The sequence below is a fragment of the Suricata suricatta genome, chromosome 2, assembly GCF_006229205.1.
Source record: "Suricata suricatta isolate VVHF042 chromosome 2, meerkat_22Aug2017_6uvM2_HiC, whole genome shotgun sequence".
Classification (NCBI taxonomy): Eukaryota; Metazoa; Chordata; class Mammalia; order Carnivora; family Herpestidae; genus Suricata; species Suricata suricatta.
In genome coordinates this window covers 110,603,292-110,629,409 of record NC_043701.1, presented here as the reverse complement: position 1 = coordinate 110,629,409, position 26,118 = coordinate 110,603,292, and the positions used below count along the sequence as shown (strand labels likewise).

General features: G+C 38.7%; 1 protein-coding gene across 1 annotated transcript in view; it reads right to left on the bottom strand.

Annotated features, from left to right (window-relative positions):
- RYR2 (ryanodine receptor 2) overlaps positions 1-26,118 on the bottom strand; it is a 526,329-nt gene that overhangs the window by 98,814 nt on the left and 401,397 nt on the right. The window contains exons 68-77 of the mRNA XM_029919427.1: positions 24,787-25,107; positions 23,424-23,664; positions 22,688-22,775; positions 19,588-19,680; positions 11,327-11,497; positions 10,177-10,236; positions 7,474-7,608; positions 4,445-4,480; positions 3,570-3,682; positions 755-851 (exon numbers count right to left, since the gene is read on the bottom strand). Of these exons, the coding sequence (XP_029775287.1) occupies positions 755-851; positions 3,570-3,682; positions 4,445-4,480; positions 7,474-7,608; positions 10,177-10,236; positions 11,327-11,497; positions 19,588-19,680; positions 22,688-22,775; positions 23,424-23,664; positions 24,787-25,107 (1,355 nt within the window). The remainder of the gene's footprint in view (positions 1-754; positions 852-3,569; positions 3,683-4,444; positions 4,481-7,473; positions 7,609-10,176; positions 10,237-11,326; positions 11,498-19,587; positions 19,681-22,687; positions 22,776-23,423; positions 23,665-24,786; positions 25,108-26,118) is intronic.

Below are 26,118 nucleotides of genomic sequence, written 5' to 3'. Positions count from 1 at the left end.
GGTGGCTCAGTCAGTTAAGCATCTGACTCTCGATCTTGGCTCAGGTCATGATCTCATGGGTTCAGGAGTTTGAGCCCCACATCCAGCTCTGTGCTGATAGCACAGAGCCTGCCTGGGACTCGCTCTCTCTCTCCTCTCTTTCTCTGTCCCTACCCCACTTGCACAGTGCCCCCCACTCAAAATAAATAAACATTAAAAATTTTTTAAAAAGATTAAGACTGCTCTGTTCTCAGCACAAGAGCACCTTGACCCGCACAAAATGGCAGGACCAAAAATCTAGTCTCCATGTACTGCATTTTACCATGACTTCCTGTTCCTATGTCCAGTCTATCATTCTCTTGCCTCATGTATTTTTAAAAACCAACTACTTTTCATTGGCTTTTGTTAACCTTCAACTTAGTTTTGATGAATAGCTTCTATATGGTTTAGCTTTTATAGTTCTATATTGGTTCTGAGGAGTTTAAAGGGGCTCTGCAGAAGAATTCAAAAGAATAATCGAGTCAAAGCTTGGTTAATAATAAGCTTCTATCCTTCACCTGAAATTCGAAATTGCTGGGTGTTGATGAGATCTCTGAAATAAGAATAAGATGTTCCCTAAACACTGAATGCAGTAACAGTCAAGAATAAAAAGTTTCCTAGGACAGAGACTCTGTAGTGGTATTTTCTCTTCACTGTGATATGAAAACCTGGTCATGTCAGTGTTATTCCACCAAGCCCAAGCCCGTTTTCATCTCAAAGCCTCATTAAGACATACTGCTAAGTCTTCTATCAGTTTATCTTCAAAGTAGTGTTCTTCTGTCTCAATCCAAGACTTTTCATATCCCTGAAGAAAGAGGTTAACGGCCCGGTGCCTAAAAGAGAAGCAAAATTTAAAACAAAGGGTTTTTTTTTTTTTAAATTGAAAAGGTGCTTTATCACTGGACTCTCAGTGCACTCAAAGAGAAAAAATAAAAATAAACCTCCCAGGCTTGACTGGAGAGGCAACACACCGTAGTAAATAAGGCAAGACTTCTCATATCACTAGCTGACTTGCATTTAAATTCTGACTCTGCTAATTCTAAGCTTCATAATACTGGTCAAGTTATTCACTTTACCAATGTTCACTTTGTGTTCATCGATAAAACTAGGAAACCCCATCTCTAATTCACTTTGGGGAGACTTAAAATGAGATACAGCATGTAAAGCACATGGGGTAGATGGATGGTCAATAAATGGTAGCTATTATGACATCAAGTGGCTGTGGCTAACTTTAATAAGGCTTAATAAGGGAATTATTCAGTGGTTAACATTACATACAGGCCCGGAGGATGAGAAACAAAGCATATTACATGAACTTAGTAGAGTATACATCTAAAGATTAAATACTGGAATACTGATGATAAATAGTGGCCTATGAAATTAAAAAAAAATAGTGAGGACTAAAAGAATAAGTAAACTCATCATGAAGCTAATGAGAGGTATGGATAAGACACCCCCATAGAAAATGATAAAAGGAAGTCATGACCTTAAGGGAACATCAAATGAGACTATGAGAAGTGTTAAAAGGAGACTTGTCATTACAGGATGGAAAGAAAGCTGAGCTGTATGAATGGTGAGTTACGGAGTCATGAGGCACACGGTTTGAGAGGTTTATGAAGGGCCTGGAAGACAAAGGAGAGGAACTGACAGTGTATCCAGAACTCCTAGAAATCACCATAAAGTCCTGTGAGTGAAACAGGCATGACAAAGGATAAGCTCAACCTTATTTGTACAACACGAGTGCTAAGCCCTAGCAGAAATTCTGAATCAACAGGCTAAGCCCTGGGTGTTTCTTAAATGAGTTTGAGTGTATTTCCCAAGGCACCAGGTCTAAGAACCACTGCAAAGAAGGATACAGTTTTGAAAAGGTTTAATGAGAGAGTGGAACAGCAGATTCCATGACATCAGGGAAATTGTGCTGAATCTGCTGCCATCAGCCTGATAAGAAGCAATAATTAAGTAAGCCGGAGGGGTGGCCATAAAGGGGAGGATAGCGATGTGGAAAGAGATCCAAGAAAAATCTGATGGAATTTGGAGTGTGACTGAATATGAGTAACAGAAAAGGAACGAGATTATGAATTCAAGGTCAATGTTCTTTCTATTGACTAACTAGTGACACCATTAGTGAGTCAAAGAATTTAAAAGTAGCACATGATCTGAGGGGGAAATTAATATATTTTATATATTAATGTGCCTCATAATGTATTTTATACCCAGTGAATATAGCTCAGCAAGGAATCCAGCTGTTTCACTGAAAGGAGAAGGGGTGAAATTTCTTTGTTTGCTTTGTTTGAGGGCTGGGGAAGGGGTTTGCATTTTGTTTTGTTTCTCCCTGACTCATTTATTTATTAAAAGATGTTCTGAAGGTCAGTGTTGTAGGTACTGAGGATATAAAATTTAATAAAACTCTAAAGGATCTCAAAGGCCAGAGGTGATGTGTGGGGGTCTCAGTCAGTTAAGCAACTGACTCTTGGTTTTTCATCTCAGGTCATGAGCTCACAGTTGGTGGGTTTCAGCCCTGCATCGAGCTCCATGCTCATGGCCCAGAGCCTGCTTGGGATTTTCTCTCTCCCTCTGCCCCTCCACTGCTCAGCACACTCACTCTCTTTCAAAATAAATAAACAAAAAACAAAATAAAGGATCTCAAAGTCTGAATCAGAGGGACAAATCGGCCCAACTGTACAGGATCGTGCCCACTGTGAGAGGTCTGTAAGAGTGTCCTGGAAACAAAGATGAGGAAGTGTTCCATTTGCAAGGAGTTGAAGGGCATGGTTTGGTCAGAGATTCCAAAAAAAGAGATGCAGTTGACCTAAGTCCTGTTTACCAGATGTGAGAATGATGCCACTTCTACAAAGATCGTGCAGAAAGAGCACAGTTTCTTAGGAAAACTGCAAGGAGGCTGACATGGTACCTGAGTCACCGAGTCAGACTCAAATCTTTCTCTATCAACGAGTATGCCAGCTGTGGCTCTAAGAGAAGGTTGAGGGTCTGTTAAATACATTTCCATTATTCCTATAAACTAGATCCATATCAATTCTTTCCCCCGAGACCAATAACCACAAAAAATAATAAACAACAATGAACGTTTACAGTGCTAAATTGGGTTCTAAGCACCCTCTCTACCTCAACCCATCATATAATCTGAACAACTCCATGAAGCAAATCTCATCACGGTGCAAATGAGGAAACCATAACAAAGTCAGCTAAGAAATGTGACCAATGATCACACAGCCATCAGCTGAGATGCCGGGGTTCAAATCAAGGCAGTCTGGCTCCAAATAGAGAGTTCCTAATTACCCTGCCCTGCCTTACGTACGTGAGCAGATCTTCCTCGGTGCTTAGAAGTAATTTAATAATTACGCTGCACATCACAATTCTCTGAGGTCACCCAACAAAGAAAAACAAGCTCAAACATTCCACAAAAGAGCCAAAACTTCTCTTGGATCCATCTTTCAGACTACTGCACTCCTTTTTAAATAGATGTGATACTCCTGCTGCTTACTAAGGAAGAAAGAACTTTCATCTGTGGCCGACATGAAAAAAATTCTGACCTTGGCAGGTTATATAAAGGAGCCATTCGGAAGCAGGCCACCACGGCCCTCTTCCTCTGCTTGGACAGAAGTTTGTGCCATACAGCTTTCTTCGACCTCTGGGGGTGTTCCACCTGAGGTAAAATGATACAAACAACAAATTAAATATTTAAACTCTGACTACCCTCAACAATACCGTATTAAACAGCTGTGCCTTTTAGATTAAAAACTTTTGGAATTATAATTCCCAAGTTCCTTGTAATTATTATGGAAAAGCCCATGTCCTAGAAGTAACCCAATACTAAATTGGAAATAGTTTTGAATGTTATACATTTTCTTTGGTCTAAATAGAGTATATCCCCAGTAGTGTGTACTTAAGAAGCTATGTCACCTCTCAAATCCAAGAAATATAAAACCATTCTATATAAAATCATTTTGCAGCCTTTTCAGAGTCTGGTTATGGTTCTGACACAGGTTTTCTGCCTACACAAAAATTAAACTATTCTTATTTATATAGCCATTTAGATCAATTTTATCATAAGAGTTACAGCAGTAAACATGAATCGAGGCAGACACAGAAAAGTCTACTGAAAATTCAACTGTCCCTTACTATATTAGGATGGAGAGAAAATGACAAGGCTTCAGGAACACATTACTAGGAGTGAGGAAAAGAATTTAATTTTGCAAAAATGTTAAAATACATAACTATTTTGTTAGATAGGGACAAATGAGAATTGAAAGTTGCAGTAAATGAGGCAAGCAAGCTATTTATTTAGCTAATGGTGTTTGGAGCTCCAAGAGGAAAAAGAGATTAATTATAAGTATTAGGGGAAAAAAAACCAACATGTAATTCTAAACCAATTAGTAGTCTCTAGGTAATTGAACACTGTACTTCCCAGACTGTAATATCTCCGGCGCATACATGTAGATTTCTGGAAGAAATAAAAATGTTACGTTAGCTAAAAAAATAAAAACTAAGGTCTATTATCCTTTGCAGTAAAGGGTCAAAATAGGAATTTTATAATGCCTGAAGAAAATATTAAGAGTGTCTGGAGTATAGTGGTTTAGAAATTTTAATGAAGCAACTTGTCTTTGAAAAGCACTTATTTCCTTGATGGACCCCTCTACAGGATTAGTGAACACTTTTTAACTATCCATTTCAATTTTCTTCTTAGTGACTGTGTTAAGTGAATGGGGGCTTATCGTTCAAGTAGACTCAATGCATTAAAGTGCCATCTTGAGATTCTGGCTGTCTGAGGTAGCTTTTTGTGGAAATGAGGTATTCTGATGGATGTGGGTCATAGTCAACAAACACACTGAAGTAGTGAGGCACTGAGGATACGGCAGTGACCATGGGAGAAAAGGTGTCTGCCATGTTGAAGCTTATCACTTGGCAAAACATTCTATTAGGTGGGAAAACTGCTTGAATACCATTCTTCCTACTGTCCAAATGCTGGGAGGTGCCGATGTGTTAGCTTGGCTCGAGTCTGAGTATTAGGAAATTCCAAGGAGACATGTTACTCTAATGGACAAAAGTTACCAGATGTATTAATTGCAAAGGTCACTGAGACCTGCAATACATCAAGTACTTGCTGAGTGCCCACTGTTTATGCACTCAGTTTGGCAAGTGAAGGTACTCATCGCAAGCTACTCTATGACTGAGTTACAGATGAACATTAGAATAGAGATACTGAAGGCATGGATTCCTCTTGTGGCACATCTTCCACTCTTTTCTATTCTTTCATAATTGATGATTTCTTTTTACTCATGTTCTTAACCATCTAGAATAGCTGGCCTTCACTAAAATCTGACTGCCTTACCTTATCCTAGAAAATTCCTACTTCTCCTTTAAGATGACGGGGATCACCTACTTCATAATGAGATCAAGCCTACACTCCTTTTATAGCCTCTTCAGCACCTTCTATATCCCAGCACATCTGTATTATTACATAGTTATCAATCCACACGCTGTACTAGAGGATGACTTACGTGAGTAGAGAGACAGCGTTCAATCCCCTGAACCTGCAAAGTATAAAGCTACCATGGGAGCGGCTTAAAAAATGTTCAGGCAAGGAATGGCTGCTTCCGAGAATGAATCTCACTCCCCTACAAGTGACTTCGTTCACTACGATTGGATACATTTATCAATATGTTATGTGTGAATATAATAAAACATTATCAGATTTCAATAAGCTGCATTTAATGGATCTAATATTCATTCAAGCAAATCCAGGTATGTGCATGAAAACTAGGAAGAATTAAAACCTTACAGTGGAACAGTGATGCCAGAATAGTTCTCTGGTAGATATTAAAGAGACATTTAATAGCTTTCTTCAATATGTATAAACTCTGGAAAAACAACTCTAGGACTTTATAGATCACTTAAAATTTCATTACCTGAAGTCTTGTCTTCTGTTGAGTGATAATTTGTACTTATTTAATATTTCATGGGGATATTTGGGAAATATTAAGTTCATTATATATTATATATTTATATTATATATTACATTTTAAATATTGTGTTGTTACATAATGCAAATACATGTCAATAGTCATATGGTTATGAGTACCCTAGCTAAATCTCATCAGGTATAGTGATAAATTGCATGACATTGGGGAAATTATTAATGTCTGAGGGTCACGTGAGTAAGCAAAGAAGGAAATAAAAAGAATATTACATTAGGTGATATCCTTATGTGATTTAACTGGTCAAGGCAGGGTAGGAGATCACCAGATAACTAAAAATAGGAATCAAAGAAAAATGTTTGTTATTGCTATGCTAATATGTTCTACAAAACATTTAGGTAACAAAGCTCCCGACATGACACAGGCCATTTTATGATTTTATGTGTATTGTAAAATGTGAGATCTGCCACGTCAGGTAAAGGCTCTCATGAAGGCCCAAATGATGGATCACACTGCTGGGTTCACACTGAGCTCCCACTCTCTGGTGTCATTTTGCTGAATGGACCTCATGAGAACAGGGACAATGTCCCTCTATTGCAGATACCTTACCTAAGCCAGAAGATTCTTTACACAAAAATATAACCCACTGACAGATAATTCTTCAATTATTATCAATTTGAGAATTGTTAAACAAAAGTAATGAATACAGAAATCAAACATAGCAAGCTTTGTAATTTAAAATAGGATACAACTGAAAAATTATATAAAACACTTTTCTACCATAGTTTTAATATGAATGCCATTGCTCTTTCCTAAATGTCTTTATCGCTGATCTTAGAGAAAATTAACTCAAAAATGCCTCTCATAAAAGGAAAGGTGAACCAAGTAACCAAAAAAACTCTAATATTAAACTAGTGAAAGCATCTCAAACATGTTGTTATGAGTAATAATAAAAAATGATACATAGAATATGAAATCAGGTAAGTCCTAAAAGTTTAGTTAGAATGATTTAAAATTAAGTATATAATCCTATTTATCTGCATAATTATATAAATATTTTGGGGCACCTGGGGGGCTCAGTCAGTTAAGCATCTGCCTCTTGATTTCAGCTCAAGTCATGATCTATTGGCAAGCGTTGCATTGGGTGCCATGCTGACAGCGTGGAGCCTGCTTGGAATTCTCTCTCTCCCTTTGTCTCTGCCTCCCCCCTGCTTGTACACACACATGCTCTCTCCCAAGATAAATAGATAAAATTTGAAAATATATGTATTTTGAGAAAAGACAATAAAACAAAGGCTGTGATATCCCAAAATACACTATCTATATATTGCTACAAAAATTACAAGCTTGGAAATTTTGCATATTAGGTACAAGCACTCCTGACTCATATAATATTTACAATGAGTAAGCTGAACATGGATGTTTTTGGCCCACCCATGGCTAACAAATTAACACACATCATCTCTGAAATGTTTTACGTGGTTAAGGCAAATATGATGGACACCATGCTCAGTCTAACCTGCTCAAGATGGAAAAGCACATTTGCTATATCTAATACTCTCTCTACGGTCTTCTCTGGGTCTGATGTATCCTCAGTCCTGTTCGGTAAGTCTTTGTAAAGAGCCATTTGCCACCTGATAGCAGGATCCTCCAACTGCAGAAAAAAGGAGAACATTTCAAAACTACAAGGTTATGATGTAAAGAAGGGAAAACCTACTTTCCTGGGTGCAGCCTGGAGTCAAAATACCCTGCAGAGATGAACACAGAGAAAGACCTCGTATTCATGAAATTTATCGTCCGGTGGGGAAGACAGAAATTAAATATGTACAATTGTGAGGAGAGCTACTCGAGAGAAAGATAAGGTATTGTGAGCTTGGACCTAACCTGCTGGTGGTTGGTAAGGTTCCCTCAACAAGTGAAGTTCCACCTAGGATGTAAGGATGAGCTGGATAAGGTCAAGGCAAGGAAGCAGGCAAAGTGATCTTTTATCCTTCTCTTCCCCTTTCAGGGTCAACACTGAAATATTTACATACTTACTTTCACAGGCAATGATATGGGATCCCATTTATCTATAAATACAGGGGCTCTGCAACTGAGTTTAGTCTCACTGAAACAATATCAAATATAAAACACTGGAGGACTATAAGATCATACAACAAAGGAGTGTTTTTAATACTGTCAAATCTCCTGAGTGGGAGATATAACTGAATTCTGTATGTTTTTGAGAAAGGTTATTATAAAGTCATAGAAATTGACAAATAGAGGCATCTTTACAGGGAAAAGATCACATTACTTCAAAGAAAGAATATAGAATAACTATATAATTAAAATTAGGCAAAGTAATCCCTGTATGTTTCTCTTTCCTTTCAAGTCTCCATGAAAAATGGAAGACTGAGGGTAATGAAGCAGGAGTAAATGGGTAACATCTAAAACTTCACAATGTCCCAGCCTGAGAAAGCATAGTTGGACATGTGAAAAATAACTTTTATCTAGAGGCAAATATAGAATTTTATACACTGACTTGTAAACACCATTTGTCCTTTGATAAAACAAAATGTTTTTCCTCCATATACTTTCTCCATCTGAGGACTGTGTTTGGTACTTCAGGATAGAAATACACATTTTTATTTATATTTGGTAAAATAAGTAGCATCTTTATTCTTTCTCATATAAAATTACTCCTTCTGGCCTCCAGGATGATCAGGCCTATAATTTCAAGGCAACATATTCAAGAAGGTGCTAGGAATGAAAGAATTCATCTTCTGTAAATCTGTATGTCTCCATAATATATGTGTCTGACTCCTCTGCAAAACAAGTATAGACTGAAATGTCAAAAAGAAGGTGTATTCATTACTGCTTTCTTTTCAGGTCTCATTTATGTGGAAGTGAACTGTTGATCATAAATGTGTTTCTTTCTCTGTTCTCCTTTCTCCTTCTGACTCCCCAAGACACAACATAACTTGCCCTCAGTACTACTAAAAGTAACCTCTAGAACACAATAGAAGACTTTCCTTCTGCTTCTTCAAGACAACCTCTTTCATTTATTTCCTGAGTAGAGCACAGAACCTTCCTTCAGAGGTACTGAACATCTATCTCCTGTCTCTACTCAGTAATGGTTGTTCTAGACCATGTTTCTCAAAGTGCGGTCTTAAGTCCTGGAGATCCTGAGACTTTGCAGGGAGTACATGATCTCCTTGAACACCCATGTATGAAGCATAAACCATTCACTTAATGTTCAGGCAGAAGCTTTATTAGTACATTTAAAATTTTCAGAAACGTTTTGCAATCTGAGAGGAGACCAAACTCTAAATGGAATTCATCTCCTGTTCTGGACAAGCTATTACTAAATAATATGAATACCTACGCATCAAAGTGCACATGAAATTTGCTCTAAATCAGTATCCGTAACTTGTAAATACTGGAAAGGCATGTCTCAGCTTTATCATATTGTGGTCTTAAGTGTTAAAGGAAGAATATGGTTTTCATATTGGAAAGAAATATTTTAATTCCCAGGAAAACAAACATTAAGCTGCAGTCACTACTTGTTGACATTTGGACATTGTCATAATTGAAAAAATCTCCCAGAAAGGGACAGCAGAATGGAAGCAAATAGGCTGAATCAAAATAACAAATTGCTAGACTTCTTACACTGCATAACAGGTTCTATAAACAAATGAAAAATTTATCCCCTACTATGAAAAAATTTCCAAATAATTGCACTACAAAGTAGTACAAAAAGTACTTCTAGCAATTTTTTAACTCACATTTATGTTTTCCTTCATCTCCCTAGGTAGCATTCATCTATTCCTATTACAGGAAGTCTTAATATCTCCTATGTACTAATTATTTATAAATACACATATTTAATTTCTGGATGCTAGATTAAAAAGTTCATATTTTTATGCACACCTGTCTCCATGTCCCAGAAGTCCTCAAACTCAGCTAATGAAGGAAATTTCCAACCTTTATTTCATATGGTGACATATCTTTTTTCAGTCTGAAAATCTGATGATCCAATTTAAATTTTTAAAGTAAATAAATAAAATACATCACTTGTTATCTTAAGAGTCTTTAATACCAAGAGTTTTGCAAGTAGAATAAAGACTGCTTAAAATAATATATTTTCACTCTTTGAATTGCTAAAGTAACATTATTTGTAATACGATTCTAAAGAGAGAGTCACTAAATTCATGAATACTACACATGCTTCAATTTGGCTTACCTTGCCTTGTAAATGAATATTACTGCGGATTATATCTCGGACTTCATCCTCAGTGTCTTTCTGTCAAGAAATAAATGTTACCTAAAAGAAGTCTTACCATTAATGCATCAACTGTCATAAGTCAGTAGAAATAACTCTAGGCTCTTTTGAAATAGTGTATGTCTGCCCAAACCTATTTATTTATAGGGTTTCAAAACACACCACAAAGGGGGGGGGGTTCCTTTTCAGATCATTTCTTTATAATGCTGTGAAATGGAAACAAGGTAATAACTTACTTCCATTCTACCGTAAGTACCTTAAGACGCAATGGAATGGAATTTCCGGTTCACAAGAAATGGGGGCAAAACCCCTTGTGATCAAACGGAAGTATGTTTGAATCATTCTCTGAACTCTCCACAAAGTAATTTTGGCACTTAATACCACCTCCCTGTGACCCAGTAACCACAAGGAAATACCCTGAGAATCAAATACTAGAACCACCATCACCAGAATTGTATCCGTGCAGCCCACACTGCTTATCAATTTGCTTATCTCAGGGTTTCCAAGTCTGGATATTCAGAGAGGTGCTTCAGTGTGGGAATGAGGGGAAAAGAATAAGTCCTCCCATTTACATAAATATAAAATAATAATCCCACTGTATATTTTTGAAAAACTGTGCCTGGGTAGCCAAGAAGAGAAAACACAGAGGTCCTAAAGAAATCCTGAGAACTGAAATCTTGACGCTTGCAAAGGAAAAGAGATACTGATTTAAAAGTCAACACTTTATCCAACCACAATCAGCACAGTCCATGATGCTTCTCACACTGAAAAACTGTCCCTCCTGATTTTGAATATACTTCTCATAACAAATTTTATATAAAAGTTCATATGACATTCATTTTTTTTCACTACCAGCAACTTGTTTGCATCTTTTCTATTGGGTTTTGGAATATTCCCTGGAGGTGGTTAACATAATTTACAAATTTAAACCCCTGCCCCCCGCCCAAAATGAGCAGTCTTTGTATCTGACTGTGAGAGTCTACACAGAAAAACTGCTTACTAAAACATCCAGTGGAAATGAAATCTTGACACGGACCAGTGAGAAAAAGGAGTCTAAACATTTGAGTTGAGGTCAAGTGATCATCAGCACTGGTATAAACAGGAAACTTACCATACTAAACCGGTTTTTGGCCAGAGCAATGAGCTCCTGGTCCCCAGGGGCACATATGTTCAACCCAATGGGCAGTAGTCGCTTCAGAGCTGCTACAATCAGAGAGGTCTGCGTAGAATAGCGGTCTCCTTTACGTTTCAGTTTCTTCCTTTCCTGATCAGAGACAGCGGCCTGCGGGACGGAGCCAAGCGCTGAAGTCCATGACTGCTTTCCCCACACTCTGAACTGGGAACCGCGGGGTACCAGGGGGGCTCAGTAGGTTAAGTGTCTGACTTCCGCTCAGTTCAGGATATCATGGTTTGTGGGTTTGAGTCCCATGTCTGGCGCTGTGCTGACAGCTCAGAGCATGGAGCTGCTTCAGATTCTGTGTCTCCCAGTCTCTCTGCCCCTCCCCCCACTCATGCTCAGTCTCTCTAAAAAATAAATAAACATTAAAAAAAAAAGAACTAGGAACCTCTTCTAACTTGATAGTGGTTCTATCTTCTTTATTTTCTCTGGTCCCTATTTCTGAGACTACTTTTCCTCTCTCCTTCTTAGCATGTCTGGCTAATTTTAAGTCCTACTCTCATATTCCCAGGTCATTACAATTCACTGGTGTGCTTTCTATATGCTTTTAAAAGGAAAATGCAAATTGTGATTTTTGAGAAACAAATGGATATATGAAAAGTCCATAGTAATTTCTGATATTGTATTTTATAGTTTTCAATGCTAATGATGAAAAATTTAAGAATATATGATTTATTTTTGTTTGAAATATGCTCGGTTTGAAACACACACACACGAGTGCGCACACAGCATATATAAAACTATTATAAAATATACTAGACTTTTATACAGTCTTCAAACTTGTCTCCCTATGGCATTAACCCCCCTCTAGTGGAAACAGATGTAATGTACTAATTGGTGTCACATAAATATCTAGGATTATCTTTGGATGGCCTGTTCACATCTGAATAGTGCCATGCTACTTCAGGGTTCTTTTGTGATTTTGCTGAATTTTACCTTCATGCCTCAGGGTCACTTTAAATGCCAAATCTAATTTTCCCTGGGTAGTGAGTATTATTCTTCCTATTAACAGGGCATATGCTAATCTCATAACTAAAATAAATGTCCTATATCCACTGCTCTGTGTCTGTTACATTTCTTTGTAGCAATAAACACTGGAGATCTCTTCATGATAATGACATATTGTAATAGTTTCAGCCAACTTAGAAAAAAACAGAAGACAACTGAACATACAAATGATTTGCTTTCCACATGTTGCTATCACAACATGATGTTGAAAGAATTTTTTCACATGAAGTAGTAAAATAAGTCAGTCATCATGAAGTAATGGTACCTTATATATTATGTTAATATTATATATTCACTATGACATATATTATATAGAGAGTATATGTTGATATATCAAGCCTATAATATTTGAACCACAGCAGTAAGAATTGTATTCATGCTCCAAAGAAATGGACTTACTGCATGGATCCACTTCTTGTCTGAATCAATTCATAAGAGATTATTTCCAGTAAATTTAGTAGAAAAAACCCAATGAATAATTATTTGTGCGATTAAATTGATTAGCTCATAAAAATAATGGATCAGTGGTTTTAAATGAGCTCTTTGCTCATTCAAAAATGAAGGAAATGTTCATGTGGAGGGCACTTGAGGGGAAGAGCACTGGGTGTTGTATGGAAAATAATTTGACAATAAAATATTATGGAAAAAAAATGAAGGAAATGTAACCACAGTGATAAAAATAATTACCCAAATGAGGCATCAACATCCTAAAAATTAAACAAATTGATACAAATTATTGTAACCATATTTCTAACCAATTCTGATAATGTAGCCTCAGCAAAACAATATCATACAATGCGTTAATGTTTAAATTTTGTTGGTGTTAATGGTTTTCTTGACTTTAACTTGTAAAGATTTTTAGTTTTATGATTCTATAAGTACAAAGGACTTATACCTGGTTTGATATTTACAGATATTTAAATGATCCTATAAGACTAATTGAAATCAACACTAGCAATGATGAGTTGCTGAATTTTGAAAAACACCAGATAAATAAACTCCTACTTATGCTCAAATAATAATCTTGCTTTGTATATCATAGGAAATCTATAAATTTAAAAGAGGACTTAATACATCTTTGAGCAATTATAGGTGATACAGTCCACTTCCAGTAGAAAGAAATGAAATCTACAATCAATATGCTCATGTACAACTGTATCAACTGTTCATGTGCAACTGTAACAATTGCTCCCGTACAACTGTATCAACTGGGTTTGGTTTGTTTGTTTGGTGCCTGTTTCTTCCCAGACTATGGAGCTCCATTAGGGCAGGGGCCTAACTTGTTCTGCTCCTTTCCATTTATTTATTTATTTATTTATTTATGCATTCATTCATTACTTATTTATTTTAAAGGGATTCTTTTTTAATGTTTTTTAATTTATTTTTGAGATAGGGAAAGAAACAGAGCGTGAGCAAAGAAGGAGCAGAGAGAAAGGGAGAGAGAGAATCCCAAGCAGACTCTGCAGTCAGTGCAGACCCTGATGCAGGGTGCCATCTAATGACCCCATGAGATCATGACCTGAGTGGAAATCCAGAGTCAGATGCTTAACCAATGGAGCCACCAGGGGCCCATCCATGTATTTACAACGAAGCACTCAACCTCGCCCCTAGGAGGTGCTCAATAATTTGAGCAGAACTGCTAAAGCTACTGAATTTGCATGATTTTTCATTTTCAACCAATTCCTAACATTTGAATCAGAGGTGAATATGCAACAGCATGGCTGATATGTGTGCATCATGCTTAAACAGGAAGATAGAATCAACTGACCCTTGTCATGAATCAGTCTCTCTCTCTGTTAAAAACACACACAATATACATGCACACACACACACACAAATATAGCCCTAACAATTTTTTCTCAAATAATCTAAAATTTAATAGAGGATCAGGAAAAAGAGAAGAATTTTCTAATATTCCTATAGTGAAACAGCCTCTCCAAAGAAAACAATCATAGATACTTACTGATGTTTTTTTTTTAAATCCAGATATATTAGTTATAAACTTGAGTCTCGTCAACAAAAAGACAAGAGATAACAAATGCTGTGAGTATATACAGAAAAAGGAACCCTTGCTCCCTCTTGGTGACAATGTAAATTGGTACAGGCGCTGTGGAAAACAGTATAGATGTTCCTCAAAAGTTAAAAGTAGAACCACAGGATGCAGCCATTACACTCCTGGCTATTTAGCAAAAGGAAATGAAAACAGGGTCTCAAAGAGATGTCTGCACTCTCCTGTTCTTTGCAGCATTAGTTAAAATAGCCAAGAAACGGAGACAACCTGTGCATTCACACAAGGATATATGGACACAGTGGAGTGCTATTCGGCCATGAGAAAGAAAGAAATCCGCCATTTGCAGCAACATGAATGGAACTTGCGGGCATTATGCTTATGGAAATAAGTTAGACAGAGAGAGACAATTACTGTATGATACCACTTACAGGTGGAATCTGAAAAAGCCAAACTGATAAAAACAGAGAGGAGAGTGGCGGTTACCAGGGGCTGGGAAGTGGGGACAACAGGGACATGATGATCAAAGTGGACACTCCTCCAGTAATAAGTATGTCCCAGGGGTCTAACGTACAGCAGAGTGAGTAGTGACTGATCCTGTGTTATCTACTTGACAGTTTCTAAGAGAGTAAGCATCCTCCCCACAGAAACAAATGGCAATTATGTGACACGATGCTGGTGTTAATCAATGCTATGGTGATAATCAGGTGGCAGAACAGAAGTGTATCAAGTCACAGGGCACCTCGGTGGCTCAGTCAGATAAGCAGCCAACTTCGGCTCTGGTCATGATCTCACAGTTTGTGAGTTTGAGCCTCACATTGTGCTCTGTGCTGTCTCAGATTCTGTGTCTCAAATTCCGTGTCTCCTTCTCTCTCTGCCCCTCCCCTGTTTGCACTTTCTCTCTAAAAAATAACTTAAAAAGATAAAAAATAAGTGTACCCAATCAATATGTTGTTGCTTTGTTCACCTGACACTACACAATGTAATATGCCGACTGTACTTTAACAAAGCTGGAGAAGATAGTGAGTCTGGCTTTAAACAGCTAAGGCCAGGTGCTGCATTTCAAAAGGAACTTAAATCTTAAGAAAAAAATAGGGTACAATTCTATAATGTAATAGGTAAAATCCACTATTTTTTTTCACATCAACAAACTAACAAAGTTTGTAATAGATGCTTTCTGTATATGGGTTTTTTGGTGTTTCTTTTTAAGTTTATTTATTTATTTTGAGAGACAGAGGGAGCACAGTGGGGGAGGAGGCAGAGAGAGAGAGAGAGAGAGAGAGAGAGAGAGAGAGAGAGAGAGAGAGAGAGAGAGAGGGAGTCCCATGCAAGCTCCACTCCCAGTACAGAGCCTACCACAGGGCTTGAACTCATGAACTACGAGATCATGACCTGAGCCAAAGTCGGATGCTTAATGAACTGAGCCACCCAGGTACTCCTGCATGTGTTTTTAAAACAAATTATGAAATTAAAAACTTCAGCAATCCTAGCCATATAGTGATGCAACATTATATGCTTTGTACCAATGTAACAGTGAGTCTAAAAAAACAATAGTTAAAATAAGACACCTGCAAATGCCCAGGTTAAGGACCAAATTTCCAACTCTTTAAAGTCAAATTTTAATTTCATTTATTCATATTAATTAAGTAGCACCAAATATTCACATTACTTAATTATGCACCAAGCACTGCATTGATCTTCAGAGTTACCACATGAATAAACTATGTTTCCTGCTCTTGTAGAATGTTTGGTCTAAAAGAAGTCACAGGGGCTGCCACCCAAAGGGCTCAGAACCCCATGGTAACCAAGGGCTAACAGTGAGAGAAGGGGGCAGAAGGAGAGCATTTAAACTGGAGGGGAGGACTCACCAACCTACACGTTAACAACTGGGTGAAGTACAGTAAGAGGCACTTGCTGTAGAGACAACACTACTGTCCACACTTCAGACAAAGGCACTGCAAGGCTTCTATATCCCACCTAGCTGCCACTCCCTCCCAATGAGCATTGAGGCCAATTTCACACGTACCAGCCTCTGCTTTATGGGCTACATACGTCTTAATTCAAAATGAGGTTCTCAATCCCAGATTACCATTTTCTGAATTGGTCTGCTGACTTCAATCATCTACTTTCATATTTTAGCTATATTTCTCTGTTTTCTGTATTATCTTCTAATTTTAGAAATGGTGCCTCGGGGCGCCTGGGTGGCTCAGCTGCTTAAGTGTTTGATGCTTGATTTTGGCTCAGGTCATGATCTCGCCGTTCATGGGTTCAAGTCCCCACACTGGGCTCTGTGCTGGTGGTATGGTGCTTGCTTGGGATTCTCTCTCTCCTTCCCTCCTTCTCTGTCCTACTCACATGTGTTCGCTTTCTCTCAAAATAAAGAAAATAAGCTTAAAACAAAAAAAAAAATGGTACTCCACACAAACAGCAATTGTCCCCACTTGGGTGCCTGCTTGAAGACTGACACATGACAGTTTGTTGTTTGGTTTGTGTTTGGGTCTGAATCTCCATTCAAAAGAGCTTCTTTTTCCTTCCAGACTCTGGGGGAGTGGATCATGGGTGTCTGTGATGTCTCAGGCAGACAGCTTGAGGCTTTGTCAGGGGAAACCCTGAAGCCATCTGGGTCATTCTGTTCCCAGCACTGCATGGGGGAACACCTCTCTGTCCATTTCAGCTTCAGAGGTAAGACCTACAGCTACCCTCCTGTTACCCATTCATGGCACCAGACCGGAACAGCAAGGCATTGGGAAAGATGTTACTCATCCCTTGACCATATCCCACCCTCGGGCCCTTCATGCCATCCTCGGTTAGCAGAACACCTTCATGACATGATGAAAGTAGAATTATGATGCTACTTTGGCCAATACAGTGACTCTCAAATAGGTCCAAATGCTGAAAAACAGGAACATCATGATTCTTATAAACCAGAAACAGTAGGGGTCGCCTGAGTGGCTCAGTTGGTTAAGCATCTGACTCTTGATTTCAGTTCAAGTCATAATTTCAAGGTTTGTGAGATCGAGCCTCTCAAGGCACTCTGAGTTGACAAGCATGGGGCCTGCTTGGTATCTTCTCTCTCCTTTTCTCTCTGCCCCTTCCCTGATCATGCACACACATGCTTGCTTGCTCTCTCTCTCTCTCTCTCTCTCTCTCTCTCAAAATAAATACACATTAAAAAAATAAACTAGAAACATCACTTCCAGGAAAAAAGTTTATGGTATGTATGTGATACAAAGTTTTAAGCACACAGAGACGAAAATAGCAATGAGACATAAAAACAAGGAGGCAAAGCATGATTTCTAATTTGTAAATACTCATCAATAATGCTGTTGTTACATATCTTGTCTCAGAGTGTTAGCAGTCATATGGTAAAACGACTGAAAGGTCTGAGAATATTTGGGAGGCATTAAGAGGCTTCTATCTATTAATTTGCACTTTTTTGCTGCAAACGGGAATAGATGTTACTCTTAGTCAAGGTGTACAGATTCCCTGGTGTCACTTACAGGGTGTGCAGTACGGTGAGCCTGTGTTTTGAGAATCACTGGACTACAGTGAAGGAAAAAGGGGGAGAAGATGTCTTTGTAAGGAAGTGCAGAACTCTGCTGTGATGCCTTTTCACTCATCTTCAGTTTCATGATACACCAGAATCACCATCATCCTCCCCAACTGAGCACTGACCCCTTTGGCCCTCTCTCTATGCCTCTGTTAACAGCATCCTGTATCGACAACATGCTGTCAAAGCGGAGAAATTCACTAATGGTTTTCAGCTCAAAACACCCGTGAGATACATCCTCGTAGTGCAGCATCTCCTGACACAGCATCAGCTCACTCTGCACCAGTGCTGCCAGCCCAGAGGGGAGAAGCGTTCTCATCGTTTATGTGTGTTTCAAGAGCACAGTCATGCTAACAGCCTGCCGTCGTCGGACAGACGTTGTACGTATGCAAAGCTTCAGTTACCCTTAGTTTTTAGTTCATGAGTAATCATGTCAAATACACGGCATTTAAAACTCTAAAAAAGGCCAGAAGCATCGAGTGATGCTATTCAACTGTCCTGGTGGTCACCAACAAAGCAGGTGACAGGCACCAGTGACTCCTGGGGTTCAGTGGAATAGGTGTCCCTCCCGATGAAACTCCATCCCATATTTTACAAAGTCGGTAGAGACTGACTCACACTACCCTGCATCTCTGGCCATTTGACAGCACACAACCACGTTACCGCACTTAACACATTCATTTTCTTGTTTAGCGGTAATTCAAACAACAAAGGCACGGATTTTAAAGTGTTGGGAGAGTTCCTCCCCTCCCCAACAAGAAAGACACAGTAAACAAAAAACTAGAGGCATCCCTCCTTCTTCTCCTATCTGAGAACCTGGAATTCATCCATGTGGTTCTTAAACAATGCAGCTAATTATTTTGATGTCTATGTTTTGGCACACGTAAATACACACATAATTACTCTTGGTGAATAGATGGTATCAACTAATTATATGTATATTACACCGGCATGTGTGTGTGTGTGTGTGTGTGTGTGTGTGTGTGTTTGTAGGTGGGTGGGTGGGTGAGTGTGTTAAACATGTCTTTTTATTCTGAGACTTTGATATCTTGGGGTCTTGTTGATCCTTGATTGCCCCTCCCAAAGCTAGTCATTTCCTACAGATAATAAATGACTTTCCTGCAAGCACGCCTTTCATAGATCTACCAACCAACCCAGAGTCCTATATTCTCCAATCACCTCCTTCACCTGGGCCTCGAGCCACCTGCCCTAATCACCCCAGGGCCACAGACCACAGCTAGCGACACTCCTTACATCCCAGAATCCTCAAGCTGCTTAACCTACTTTGCCTGTCCAGTCCCACAAAAACCATAATACAGACTCTCGCCCACCTTTGCCCCTTGTTCCCTCTGCCACACTTCCCCCATCCTCTTATGCCACACCTTCTGTTTCTAAGAAACAGTGTGTAAAAACTTCCTTCGTGAAAGTCATTTCTGTGTCTGTGTGTCTTACCATACCTACTCACATCCTAGGTTTCCTTAAAACTGTGTGTATGCATATGTGTTTAATCAGTAAACAATATTATGAAATCTTCAAAATCTCATATGCCTTAAAAAGATCTAAAAAAATCAGCAAATGGAAGTTACATTCAGACATTTTCTAGAACAGTACAACAGATTAGAGTAATACCTTTGACATCTTTGACTTGGTGTCAGTAATAAGGAAAGACATATTGTTGATTTCATTCTGTACCACAAAGTTCTGCTCTTCTCTTTTGAAATTCTGAGAAGTTGAAAAGAAAATTTCAGTTAAAACCACACAGATAAGAAACCCGTGTAATCAAGAGGTTACACAGGACCCAAAGTCTCTATGATGAGAAGTAGTAATTTGATACAGATTTAACAAGAAAGGGAGCAAATATTTGTTACATATACAATGAGGGTGATGGCTTGGAGCATTGATTCTGGGAACTAGATATATATATATATATATATATATATATATATATATATGTAATGCTTCAAAGGTAGGGAAACTCAGATCCAGAATATTTTAAGTACCAAAGTCACACACCTATCAAGGGGTTAGATGAGTACTCAAGCCCCAATGTCATTGATGAAAAGCACAGACTGCTTCTTGGGAGAAACACAGGGCAGGCACAACTATCCTGTAACTTTCCATTCTGTAAGACAGTTTAACTACTTTTTCAAACACTATTAACATTGTTTTATTCACGTTCAATTCAGGGGCATAAGAACACAGGCAAAGTCAGCTGTTTGAGAAGCGGTAGTAAAGAAAGCAAACACAAAATGAAAGAATAATCAGAGCTTTAAGAGAAATTAACAATCTACTATGTGCCTTTTATGTATTTTAAATTTTTTAATATTTATTTTTGAGAGAGAGAGAGAGAGAGAGAGAGAGAGAGAGAGAGAGAGAGAGAGCATGAGTGAGGAAGGGTCTGAGAGGGAGACACAGAATCCTTAGCAGGCTCCAGGTTCTGAACTGTCAGCACAGACCCTAATGTGGGGCTCAAACACAAACTGGGAGATCATGACTTGACCTGATGTTGGACGCTTAACTGATTCAGCCACCCAGGTGTCCCGGCTTCTTTCTCTTTAGGATGACCAAAACCCAAATAAAATAATTTCCTAGTAAGCATCCAAATATGTTAATAATTGGTTAATTATTAATCAATTTGATTATTAATCAAAATAATAAAAAAATCTTGTTTGAAGAACAGTATAAAGACTAAGCTTCGACTTTCCTTCAGCTCAGGTTAACCTTCTAATTTGACTATTCATAATAATATGTTTGCTCATGAGTTTCAACTTTAAATATTTGGGTAAGATTATATATAACACACACTAACAGATCTGTACTTTAAATATACCCATGAGATTCAAAGGACGCCTAGGTGGCTCAGTCAGTTAAGCATCCAACTTTGGCTCAAGTCATGATCTCGTGGTTCACAAGTTCAAGCGCCACATCAGGCTCTGTGTTGACAGCTCAGAGCCTTGAGCCTGCTTCAGAATCTGTCTCCCTTTCTCTCTGCCCCTCCCCTACTTGCACCCTGTCTCTCTCTCTCTCAAAAATAAAAATTAAAAAATATTTTAATTAAAAAAATATACACGAGATTCAAAAGTACATATTCAGATTTTTTCTTATTCTTGAAATTATCATTAGACATTCATCTAAAAATTGACTGGTGATGATAAATATTCCTCCAAATACTTGTTCTAAAATTTTCTCTTGCATATAAATTTGAAGAAGCTTTTTTTTTTTTTGTATCTTGGTGATTAAAGAAGTTGAAGAGTCTCTGATCTTCAAGGGGAAATATGCAGGTTTTAGTTTTCTTAAGTGATTCGGTCCTGGGCTCTGGATTTCAAATAGTCCTTCAAAAGCACCCTGAACAGTCAAACACACCCCTCAACATGAGTTACAGAGGATGAGAAATCATTTGTTTCTATCTAGTGGAACATAAAGACCTAAAAGAATTTCAGGCATCACAGAAAATGAAAGGTAATGTGAAAATACAAATACATATGGTAAAAAGGCCATTTTTTCATATATTATTTTAGTGTGCTTATGTTTTTTAATGTATGTTTTTTCTTTTTCTTTTTTTCTTTCTTTATTTATTTTAAATACTTTATTGTCAGATTGGTTTCGATCTAACACCCAGTGCTCTTCCCCACAAGTGCCCTCCTCCATCACCACCACCTCCCTTCTGCCCCCACCTTAAACCCTCGGTCCGTTTTCAGTATTCAATAGGCTCTCAGGTTTTGCTTCCCTCTCTCTCCCCAACTCTCTTTTTAATGTATGTTTTTATATACATTTCGATATCAAGTTTGACAGAGTCCTCAGAGGTAGGCAACACATATTGTGCATTATCTGAGATATTAAGTAGGAAAATTTTATTTTTTTAAAAAATATGACATTTCCAAAATAACAGGATCTGTATAACAATCTGATGAAATAAGTAAGGAAGTCATCTCAAGTAATGAAATGGAGGTTGAGGTTTTTTATGTTCTTGGAATTTTACGTTTACAAAGTGCCACATAATCATAACTGATATAAAAATTCTAAGATTTTGAGATAATCTGGGATAATAATAAATGCTCACTTAACCCATTTTCTGTGAGTTATTCAAAATAATTATAGAATGCTCTAGAGTTATTATTATTAAAACCTTTAAAAACTTATAGTTCTATTTGCAGCATACAAAATAGGGAAAATTCACTAAAGATGTACTTTATAAATTCTATCAACAGGATTCCAGGCAGGGGCTGTATTTTATTCTAATGTGTGCGTGAAACTAAACTCCTGTAGAAACAAGAGTGTGTGCAACAAACTTAAAGAAGTAGTATCTTTGACCAGTAACCAAGTGACTGTGATTGGAAAATACAAGTCCATCACAGCGTTTCTCAAACTAAGCATCGTGCATGCTCCTGGGGGCTTAGCACAACGCCTATAACAGGAGGGAAGCCTTGAGGAGAAAAATGCCACATCCTGTGTCCATGTTAGGCTACGAATTAGAGGCAGACAGAAAAAAAGTGTTTATAGAGTTCAACTAACCCCACCCCATGATTTTTAAAAATATAAATTATCAAACTCAAGTGAAGGTTTACAGTGCTTCAAACCACTGAGGGAGATGTGTCCTCTCTCCACACCAGTTATGTGATACCAGGAGGCAATACACTGTCACAGGTATTTATAAACGGACTGGAAAATTGGTTGAAAACTTGAAAGTCCTTCATATAAACCAAACAGGAAGCAGCATTTTTCTACTTACATGGGATTTGGACCAGTAGATAAACACTTCGGCCACCATGCGGAAAAGGTCCTCTGCTTCTGGGCTAGGTTCTTTCAGCCACTTTGCCCTGGATCACATAATAAATAAAGTGGTTTCTCAGTTTCTCGGTTACTCCTTCAGGTTGATTTTTTTTTTTTAAATCACCCACTCAGGGGCACCTGGGGGGCTTAGTCTGTGAAGCGTCTGATTCTTGATTTTGGCTCAGGTAGTGATCTCCTGGTTCATGAGACTGAGCCCCACACTGGGTTCTATGCTGGGATTCTCGCTCTCCCTCACTCTCCCTCTCTCTCCCCCTCCCTCACTCATACTTCTGTCTCTCTCTCACTCTCGCTCCCCTTCGCTCTCACAATAAATAAACTTTAAAAAGAAACCACCCAGTTAACATTAAATTTAAAACCAAGTAAACTAAGGATGAGTATATTGCCCACAGAGCTCCTAGATGGTCAGAGTACATTCATTATACACTTAAAACATTTAAACATTGTTAACTGTCAAACTGCTAACTTTTCCTTATGGAAGGCAGACTCCTCCAGCACGGGCTCTCCCACTGCGGCCTTGTGATGCCTGGTGAAAACCACCTTGTCTATAACCATTTGGTCATGTCACGATGACACACAAGCTCATCACCAAGCAAATGACGCCATTCCATCAGGACGTATGAACCCAGCAAGGTCATGACTGAATCAGGGAAACTGATCACTTGTGAACGCCATACCTGTTATAGTCCACAAATCTAATCAAGAGCGGGTAGAAGGCATAGAGATCTCTGGCCAGAGTGGTGAACTCGTCGAGAATGAGAAGTTCTGCCTCGGACATATCCCCCCTGGCCTCAGCTTTCAGATGGTCCTCCTCGGACACCACCATCGCTGCCTTTTTCTTGAGTTTCTCCATTAATGGCAAGAAGTGAGTTTTCAGGAGCTGAGGTTTCACTTTATTTATAATGGGCTGTGAAAATACTGTTAGAAGACAGACATTAATATTCTGCTCTGCATCAACAGCCATTAAAAAGAAGACATTATAATTACAACTGGAGCATGAGTTCGCCCGCCCGCGCTCCCTCCCCCAGCACGTGGCTTCCTTCAGTATTCAGCCCATGCCTCAGTCCTTGTTCTAGTCCCAAACCTAATTACACAGTTGCTGTTCAAAAATGATTACTGAATTGAATTTGATGTGCTTTCTTGTTGTTTTTTTTAATTGGCAGCTAATTTGGAATAGAAAAAAAAAACCCGAAAAACAAAACCATGTTCATTTGCTTTGGAAATCAATTATTTTCACAAAAAGAAGAAAAAAAATCCCCAAATGGGAAAGGTTTTCTGGCTTTTTCTTTACAAGGAATATGTACCACTGAATAATTATGAGGCGACATATAGCCATCCCACGTCGGCTTCCACATCCTTGTCCTACAGGGAGACTCAGAATGCACAGGGTATTTACTTATTTCTGGATTCAATTTTGTAAACACCCATCTGTTATTCTTAGGGCTGCTTCACATCGTCCAAGGTGAACAGTGCAATGACAGATAAACACATGTAAATTCTTGACTTCACGTTTTGATTACCCCCCCCCCACTGGACTCCTGATAAGATGAATTGGTAAAAAGGGGATGCTTCAAATTCCAGTTTTATGCTTGTCTCTGTCTACAGAACCATTAATTTTTACTGCTGCATTTACAGATTAGTCTTAAAGAAAAGTGTCCAATCAGGAAAATGTTTACTTACTTAAAAAGTTGTACCAATACTGACAAGTCACCTGATGCCTGATTAAATCTACATTTTAAAAAAATTTAAAGAACAGCATGATAGAAATGATAATATTTTTAAGATTTTTTGAGCACAGAAGAAAATATTAATGAAGCCTAAGACAGGAAAATTCTAGTCTTCTGTATTTCTTTTTATTTTAAAGTTTATTTACTTAGGTAATCTTTACACCCAACATGGGGCTCAAACTCATGACCTTACAAGGAACAAGAGCTGAATGCTTTACTGACCAAGCCAGTCAGGCATCCCTACTCTTCTGCTATTTCAGAGAGTCTCGGAAATGAAACAAATTCAAGCCGTGCACTCCTTTCCAATTCTTACCTGCCAACCTCTTCATCCAGGCTCCCTCATCAATTCCCAGGTTATTATATATGATTTTCAGTATATTCCCCAAGAGCGTGTTCATGTGCTCAGAGTTCAGGGCTGTACAGCACATTTCAGCCCTTTCAGGATTATTTTCAGGCCCGTGCTCCCACCAGCGAGACATGTAGCTGCAGAGCATGGGCAGTACCACCTCCATGACATGCGGCATCTGTGTGTAGCGAATGCCGGACTCAGCCAACTCCACAATTTCTTCCATGAGTTTCTCCAGAGACGGTATGTTTGGGCAAACATCCTCCACATTAGTTGGCAAATTGAGAGCTAGAGAAACACACATAAAAACGAACCACATTCAGTGAAAGAACGGGCTGATGAATAAGACCAGATTTCCATCGGTGATAGCAGCCATAAGCAACTGTCTCCTTCGGGGCTTCAGAACTGAGCACGGCCCAGCGTGCCTTCCATCGGCTCCCCCTCTTGACTCATGGCAGCTATGTCCAACCTCCTCTCCTTTGCCCACGTTCCTGTCTTACCACTGCTCCTCAGTGCTTTAAGATCAGAACAGGACTATTTCCTCTGCTTCAGAGCAAACCAGAATATCAAAGGTCTCTCTGCCTACAGGCCTTCCGTGTGGTCCATCCTTCAGTGACCGTTACCTCAGTGCAAGGAGCTCTGAGATCCCTCTTCAGTGCTCAGCCTGTGTTCTCAACGCCCCACCACAGGGGCCATGCTCAGGCCTTACCTTGAGCCATATTATACTCTGTGCAGAGTATAATATATAAGTATGTATTATATATGTAATATATAATTATGCCCTGTAGCATCTTTTCTCCAGCAGCGTGCCACTAAGCTTCAAACCTCCCCTGGATTGTTTAACTTTCCATAAATGAAGCTCTCTGCTTCTCACCACTTAACTCATGGCCCCTTTTCACAAACTCTTACCTTGCTAACTGTTACAGTAGCATTTCCCATTACTGACCAGATTCCCTTTTCCTTAATCTCAATGCCTTCAGTCCTTCTGGACTCCTTCCTGAACTCTGTCAGGCTCCTTTACTGGCTATTTTCTCCTTGATGAACTTTATTTTTAATGTTTATTTATTTTTGAGAGAGAGAGAGAGAGAGAGAGAGACAGAGAGAGAGAGAGAGAGAGACAGAGAGAGAGAGAGGGAGAGGGAGAGGGAGAGGGAGAGGGAGAGGGAGAGTGAACTAGAGAGTATGAGCAAGGGAGAGGCAGAGAAAGAGGGAGACACAGAATCTGAAGCAGGCTCCAGGCTCTGAGCTGTCAGCACAGAGCCTGACTTGGGGCTTGAACTCACAAACTGTGAGATTATG